The sequence below is a fragment of the Eurypyga helias genome, unplaced genomic scaffold (assembly GCF_000690775.1).
Source record: "Eurypyga helias isolate BGI_N326 unplaced genomic scaffold, ASM69077v1 scaffold12279, whole genome shotgun sequence".
Classification (NCBI taxonomy): domain Eukaryota; kingdom Metazoa; phylum Chordata; class Aves; order Eurypygiformes; family Eurypygidae; genus Eurypyga; species Eurypyga helias.
This window is the reverse complement of record NW_010271423.1, coordinates 35,840-44,196: the sequence shown is the minus strand read 5'-3', so window position 1 is coordinate 44,196 and position 8,357 is coordinate 35,840. Positions and strand designations below refer to the sequence as shown.

Here is an 8,357-nt window from a genome sequence, read left to right as displayed (position 1 = left end):
CATCCCTGCAGAGCAGCTCTCCCTGCAGAAGGGGTGGCAGAGGCAGGGCAAGGAAGCAGGACTAGTCTCAGGTCATCCACAAGTGTGCAGGGAATGCCAGGAGCAGATCTCCTACCCTTTCCCTCAGGAGCAGCAGCCGCTGTCTGTCTCCCAGCTTGGCACTGACATTTCTGTCTGAATTTCTCACAGATTGTGTTTGAGGGATTTATACGCAATGGCCACTCGGGAAAGCTTGCCCTCGATGACATCCGGCTAGGCACCGACATCCCGCTGGAGAACTGCATGGGTACGTTCTGTGTTCAGCCACGAGGTCGGGGATGGCGGTGGGACAGCTGTGGCTGGATACCCTTTGCTTGCAGGCTGCCAGTGGGCCACTTCTCTCCTGCTTGAGTTATGTGGAGTTTCTGGGTCTCAGCTGGGACTTCCCTTGCCCGCAGAATAAATAAGGGGGACTCAGTCTCTGAAGGACAGGGGCTCTGACTGTGTTGTTGTGAGAGGCAGGAAGCACATGTCTCTGCCGAGCAAAGCTGAAAGAGCAGCTGAGGGTTACCGAGGACTGTTCTGTGTGATAAGGACATACACCAAATTTAAAAGGAAAGTGCTGGACAAAAGAAACCAGCTGTCAGTCAGTATTACACACTTAGAGGGGCTGATGAGTTCAAAAGGAGTCTTCTCTAATAAGAAATAAAATAACAGAGAGGTTTTACAGCAATGTTAACAGAATAACAAAAGAAATTTTTGTCCTAGAATTCACCATTCCCCAAATCAGGCCAAATGCCAGGTGGATTCATTCAATGTGAAAGACAGAAAGAACTTAAAAAAAAAAAAAAGAGAAAGAAAAAATGTGTTTTAGCAGTTTGCTGGTGGAGATGTTGCCCTGCCCTGTTCTTCTGGCTGGTGTATCCATGCATGTACTCAGATGGCACTGGTCACCGTCTGGCTTGGATGTGGACTTTGAGCCATCCCAGCTGAGGATGGGACCAGCAGTATTCAATTAGTGGGACCTGTGCTGAGAGCTGCCCACAGTAGTGAGGCTCTGCTCTTCTGCGTGACCTGGGGGAGGCATGTTTCATGGTTAAACACCGACAAAGTGTCCAACCCATCAGTGGAAAAAGTTAGGTGGAGCAGAGTCTCTCTCCCCTTTGGGCTTTGAAAGGCCACATTCAGTGAAGCTGCTCTCCTCTCCCCCACCAAGGCATGGGAAGGATCCTGGTGCCTCCTAACCTAGGTCGGATAGACACTTTCTTCTGATGGGTGTATCTCGGGGGAGTAGGTAGGGGGCAAACTGTGCCTGGGAAGGGCTAGTCATGTTGCTTTTTGCCCTGTGCAGGCTGGTGATGGTGAAGAAGGTGCAGGAATCGGCATTAATAATAGAACAGAATTCCGAGACTGCCCCAGAGATGCTCTTGAGCGCTGTCGATCCCATTTTCTTTGATGCTTTGAACTCTGCTGGTCTCCCATCTGACAAAGGAGCTAATACCCCATATGTCAAATTCCCTGTATTTAAGACTTGACCGTGGAGTTTTAATCCCTTGCCTTCTATGGCATAAAAGAGAAGCAAGGCTGATGATTAACACTAATAGCATTTCCTATCTAGCTCCTTTTGAGCTTGGCAATTCACCTAGCTCCAGTGTTACTGTGTCTTGGGCCTCATGAACCTCAGGCTTAATATTTCAAAACAGAAGTATTAATAAATTATAAGGTTTCAAGCATTGCCAGCCCTAAAAATAACACCAAACTTCTACACAAAATTAATTGTCCCATTCTAGGAAGTTGAATGGGAATCTTAAAACTGATAAGAATAGTTTGTTCCAGATCATTTCTAACAAAGGGCTCCCATTGCCAAATTTAACATAACTCATGGGTCATTTCCAATGTCACCAAAATAACAATAATGAAATGGTAGAGATACAGTGCTGCTCTCTCTATCATGGCCATGAGAATAGCTGGCTCCAGCACAGGCAACTGTTTTTTCAATTTTAATCCTGGGAAGTAATCTGATTCCCTTTTAACGTGAAAGAACGCTAATAAGTCACAATAATTTTTTTCCTTTGACAGATGTGTTGTTCGCATTCTGATCTCGAGTGATGATTTCATAGCACTCAGTAGAGCCAGAGTCTGCTTCTGTGACTCACAGGCATAATGCAGGAGTAATCTAAAAATAATCAGAAGTCTATTGCTTCTGCGAGAAAGTAATCAGTAATAAGTACTGATTATTGCTTTTCAGATACAGTAATTTGTAATAGATTACTTGAAAGTATCTTGAAAGAAGAAAAAAAATCACTTGCCTTTGTTTCTTGACAAGTAAGGTGGAAAGGAATACGGCATCGATGCCCAGAAGTAGCACAGTCCGCATGTGAGTAATGATGCCAGACTTGAGCCAGCAACCAAACTGCTCTTGGAAATTTAAGGGGTTTCAGGATTTCATCACCAGGCCAGGTGGGGCTTTGTCTTTGGATGACTCAGGCCAGCCAGCTGAATCCCAGTGACCCTCAGCTTTGCAAATAATGTTCTCTGAAGTCTATCTGAGTTGAAGCTTATTGCGCCTGGTTGCTCCTCAGCTGGGACAGAGTTTCTCCCCATCCTGGGGGGGTGGGCTACCACTCCTCACTGTTCCCAGTGAATGGTTTCTGGGGGGACACAGCCACACACCTGCTTGTTTGGCCACTGCACATCAACAGAAACATGAACTGTGGCCTTGTGTGTGATACTTCCCTCTCTAATGCTTTTTTTGTTTGTTTTCCTTTGCAGAACCCATCACAGCTTTCCCAGGTGAGAACTACTTTCCAGGTAAAACTGCACTTCTCTCAGTGGTTTCTTTCTGCTGGCATGGGCTTTTTACATTGAAGGAAAGTGATGTGCATGCTTGTACAAACAGCAAATGTTCTGAGCAGTGAGATGGCAAGCCAAGCGTGTGCTAAACCTCCCCTGCCACCACAGCAGGAGGTGACACCCTCTGACTCCTGCTAGGTGACAGGGACCAGGCAAACAGACAAGTCTCACTGACTTGGAGCTGAATAGCATTAGGAAACCTGCCATCAAGAGGCACCCAGCCTCCTGAAGAGCAGCTGAGCGCAAAACAGAAAGGCTGAAGAGTTAATGGTAGTTACCAGCTGACTTAAATGAAAAACCAGTAGCCAATGAAAGGTGAAATGAGGTGTCAATGACTTAGCGTGGAGGGAAGGTTGTTCTCCAGTTTAGAGATGCTCTGGTAGTGGTGGTGTTGGAAGTGTTGGTGAAGGAGGCTGGGTCTGGTCCGCTTGGAAGGGGAAGGGAGTTGGAAGCAGGAGAGCAAACTGCCATGAGGAGCTCTGAAGGTGACAGCCAATAAAAGGAAAATAAGGTGAAATGGTGCATTTAATAGCTTAATACCAGCCTGAAGGATAGAAAACGGCATTTCTCTGAATCAAACCTACAGAGTAAGACAAAAGGTGAGGAGCTCAGAAAAACTGCCTCACTCTCTGAGCTGTCAGTGGGGATGCTGTTTGTCTTGCCCCGGGGTGAGAAAAGCTCTCTGCTTTTGCGGGGAGGATTGGTTTAGTCTGTTTGAGAGGGGTTTTTCCCTCATTTTGATTCTGGGTTTTGTTTTCCTGCCTGCCTCTTCAGGAATATGTCTAGGGGTTGTGTTGTGATGAATAGCAAACTTGGGGCTCCCCTTCACTTTGAAAGCTGTTTTCTGAGTTCAGTCAATGCACCCTTTGCTTTCACTTGAACATGATGTCTGTACTCTTCCCATCCCTTACTCTGCTGGCGGGCTGTAGGACATGGCTGGGCCCTGCCCTAGGAGCCACCACACTTCTTTGCAGGGCAAAGCTGTCTCTCGTAGGTGTGTGGTGGGAGCTGTGACAGTAAGGGGAAAGTAGACACCCAGGCTGGAGTCACATGTGCCACTCCATCCGTGGTGTGTGAGGGAGGCTGTGGAGCGTTACCAGCGGGAGGGACGTGCACAGGGCATAATGTCATATTTTACAGTCATACCCATAGTGTAACAACTAGGAATTTGAGCTTTCTTGCTTATTTATCTGCTACTCAAGCTTGTGGTGTTACTGGATAGCTGCTGCAATATTCTCGGCTGACAGTTAAAGGCTCATGACTCTTCCTCACACTATCTATCTTCTCCTGGGCCTGGTCTGGTACCTATAGCATCCTTCTGGGACTCGTAACATGCATGTCATATTCAGAACCTCATTCTCGGATTGAGTCTATCCCAAAGTCATGTTGTTTCTTTTGACCTTCACCCCATGCCCTGTTGCCTATATACCTCCATTTCCCCATCGTATTCCCCAGGGCACACTGCCTGGGTAGGGACAGCGTTTGCTGTGCCCAGTACAGTGAGGTAGATCCCTGAGTAGCAGAGGCAGAGGCAGGCATGCCTCCCCTTCACACAGATCCTTGCCAGCTTGTGCCAGTGGGCTCCTGCCCATCACTAGCTCTCTGCAGGACATCCTAGCAATGCTCACAGCAGGGGAGCAATTGCAGCAAAAGGTTGAAAAGGTTTTCCTGGCTGACAGGCAGGAATAGATGGGGTAGAGGGATGGAGTGACCAGGGAAGAAGCAAAATGCAAAGGAAAAACATGAAGAAGTGAAAATATTGGAGAAAGTAAGATAGCAGTTAAAATGAGGGGAAGACAGAGTTGCCCAAAAGGAGGGGGAGAAGTCACTGGCTGGAGTGACTCAAGAGGTAGGGCTGTGCGGGAAGTATTGAGGTGTTCCGTAGCCCTTATTCGTGCAACTGCACAATGAGCTGAAAAAGTCAGATGCCATTAAAAATAATAGCAAATCCTTCCTCTCCTGACTTGGGAGCAAAGCTGAAAATGTGAACCTTACAGGCTTCAGGATCACAAGACAAATAATAAGAGAACTGTGTGGGTGGAATATCTTTCAGCTAGTGGGTCGGGATCTTACAAGACCAGTCAAGTGTGCTTAAACTGTGCTGCATTTGAGAGTTGATGCATCTCACCCATAAAGAAAAGGTATAACAAGTGGCTGGAAGCAAGGAGTTAGATAAATACTAGGCTAAAAATAAGAGACATATTCCAAAGACCATGGAGACAAACCGCAGGGAGAATTTGCCTTTGGGACTGGTGGATTCTCCCACACCAGGTATCCTGAAATCAAGACAGGGATATCTTCCTGGAGAAATGACAGGTAGCAATTAAGGGATTGAGGCTGACACCGTTTTTGTGGCATTCGGATTAGGTGACTGTAATACTCGCTTTCATCTGTGCCATCTATGAAAAGTCCAGCTGTGTTGCTTGTCCACAGCGCTTAATGTCACTGATTTTGGAGAAGAATATGAGCTGTGACACAGAAGCAGCAGAGTAAGATAGGCAGCCCTCTAGGATGCTCTCTGGAAAGGATTTTCTCCTTTTTTCCCCAGATGACTTTTTCTCTTGCTTCTTTTGGATTTTGGTTTCTGCTACACAGCTCTAAAACTGGTCCCTGTAGAGCCTTCCCTGTTGGGAACGGGATGGGGCTGTACCTGTCCGGGCTGAGCGTAGCAGCACACCAGTATGAAATCATCCACCCTGTAGAGATTAACCCGGATTTCCACTGACTGATGTCCCAGGCTGTGCATTAACACAGCACCCACAGATTTGACAGCAACAGCAGTAGGCATTTCTTTATTAAGACGAGAGCCCTAGTGAATGAATGAGGAAGGGCAAGTGTGTGTGTATGTGTGGTGGGGGGAAGGCAAAGGGGAGTGGAAAAATTATTAAGTTAAGATGGATTTTTTTTTTCCATCTCCCCGAGCAGCAAACTTTTCCACTGATACAAGAGAAAACTTCCAGAGAGCAGCAGAGCCAGTAAAAACAGAGCAGATAACATCAGCGCTGTGTGCTGAGTAGATGGGCAGCTATATTTAGTGGCTGACAGTGTAAGGAAGAACAATCATTAATGTTGGGAATTGGCTTCGTTAGGGCTTAGAGACAACTGAGTGTGATTCCTTAATGCCTGCAGTTGCTAAATGAACTCTCCAGACTTCTGCTATCTCCTCATAAGGGCCACGAGGTGCGGAAATGGAGGACGAGGAGTGGCTCTGCACCACCCCTCACACTTGCAGCCCTGGCTGCTGCATGGGGACATCTGGAGCAGGTCACAGCCAAGAGGTTGTCCTCAACCCGAAGCTGCCTCAAGATCGCCCCGGGATCCTTCCCGCAAGCAGGGTCATCACACTGCCTCCCTCCATCCCCAGGCAGGCAGAGGGCAGAGGTGCGTGGGGAAGGGGCAAGGGGTGCAGGCTGGGCACCATGGCACGTGCTCCTCCCTGTGCACTCCCAGCCCTGCACCAGGCAGTGTCCAGCCGTCAGAGGCCATGGAAACCACCCTCCCCTCTGGGCTTGGGAGCCATCGACAACCCTGACACCTGCCCCCCTCTCCACACCCCAGTTTCCACTGGTGAGGCCCGGCACGTATCGGTGGTGTGAGGGGCTGTTCACCCGTAAACCACTCTGGAGCGAGGCGCTGGGTAAACAGAGACTGTCACCAAGTGTAAACACCAGTGGGCTCTGCACAGCAAACAGCCCCACCATCTTCCTGGGGGCTGGCTCTGCGCCCCAGTGCTGTCAGGCACAGGCGAGGTGTTGCTGATCCGTTGGGGATGGCGGTGGGACACACATGGGTCTGGGGCAGCTCGGCCAGATGGATTTGCGGTGGGAGACAGCAGTGGGGGTTATCGGTGAAGCTCAGGGCAGTGTTGAACATGTTCACCCTGGAGGGGGAGCTTTTGGCGGCCCCCATGGGGTGTCCCACACTGCCACCCCCCATGCAGCCAGGTGAGGGGCAGAAGCTGCTCAGGGAGGCACAGGGATGTGCCACTTTGGTTCCCCTGTGCCAGGGTGGCTGATGCAGGTAGAGAAAGAGGTCAGAGGGCTGCCTGCTCCCTGCCTTCACTACCCCCAACACACAGCCCAGCCTGGAATCCCCTTTCCCTAGGTGACATGGGGGAGCAGGAGGGACAGGGCCAGCCCCATTCCTGGCAGCGAGGGGTGACTGGGGTGAGACAGAATGGGGGTGGTATATCTGGCAGGTAGGCTTCTCCTGAGACATCCGAATTTCTTGCCTACAGTGACAAATATGTGGGTGGTTCCCAGCCTCCTGCTCTGTAAAAGCAGGATTTGTCTTGCCTGTGTGTGGTTTTTTTTTTCTTGATTTTGAGGGTTTTTTGTTGTAACTATGAGTCTAGGTACACTGTTCATTCTTATTTTTACTCCCTGTGCCCGAGTTTTGGGGAATGGGGAGGAAAGCCTTGTGACTGGTGGAACAACCATCATTTCCGCACATTGCCTGTGCCACCAGCAGCAAAAAAGCTGTTGCCATCTGAAATTTGCCAGCCGATGGCTCTGGCAAGCCAGCTCTTGGAGGGGAGGGCAGGGGCTGTTCTGTGAGATGCCCTTGCTGTTAGCAAAGCTGGGTGCATCCTGCCCTGTTTGGTTTTTTCCTGTTGGCATCCTCCGAGCCTGCTCAGGAAAGCTGACTGGAGTTTGGTTAGCACAGAGTTCAATGATATGCTGACACCAAACTGCAGGAGCCCCTAAAATTCTGCTTTCCAGCACCCAGTCAGGGGCTGCCCCTGCCAGCGGGATGGGGGCAAAGGTAAAGGGCAAGTAGAGCCGGGGAGAGGGGTGTCAGTGTGTCCACTGTCAAAGTGAACCATTCGGAGAGTTTCCCGGAGACTTTGTTCCCCTTGAAGTAGCCAGTAAGTAAATGTGGTGCAACAGCGCATCTCTCCCGAGTGAGTTACAGCTCGGCCCCACGAACAGGGTTGGGGCGGTGGGCGCAGTGTGTGGGCGGGGAACAGTTTGGAGCCGCCCTGGGATGTGGGCATGAGTGCAGACACGGCACTCCTCCATGCCTACCCGAGATGTGTGTCCATGCATGCTTCTGCGGACTGGCAACGAGGTCCTACGCGCATCTGATTGCCAGATGTGCGCCGGCTGTCCTGGGATGACCTGGGAAGCAGGAGTGGTGCCTTGCAGCAAGAGTAGGAAGGGTTAACCATCGCTGAGCTGAGCCTGGGCACTGCCTGGCCTTGAATTCAAGGGAGGCTGGTGCTGGTCCGGTCCTCCCTAGGTGTGTTTGTTTATCAGCACAAATTCGTAGCCCTGGCTTGCTTAAGCTGCAAAGAGCATGAGTTTCTTATGTGAGCGTTGGGTTGAATTCTGCAGCCTGTGCCATGTAAATAATTTAACCATCCCTTCTTGCTTTAACATAAAGAAATCCATAAGTCTGCGAACAGGCTACCTAGTGAGGCCAGGTCTGTGTCCAGAGGACTTTCAGACAGAAATCTTCTCTATCTTTTCCTTAAGAACAACAAATGTTTCTCTCTGTAATTTCTTTCCCAGTCTCCTGCAGCA

The 8,357-nt window shown here is 49.6% G+C and overlaps 1 protein-coding gene across 1 annotated transcript in view; it reads left to right on the top strand.

The window, feature by feature from the left end:
* Positions 1 to 8,357, top strand: part of LOC104514988 (neuropilin-2-like) — a gene marked incomplete at its 5' end in the record, with an annotated part of 22,474 nt that overhangs the window by 1,976 nt on the left and 12,141 nt on the right. The window contains 2 exons of the mRNA XM_010158812.1: positions 190 to 286; positions 2,752 to 2,772. Of these exons, the coding sequence (XP_010157114.1) occupies positions 190 to 286; positions 2,752 to 2,772 (118 nt within the window). The remainder of the gene's footprint in view (positions 1 to 189; positions 287 to 2,751; positions 2,773 to 8,357) is intronic.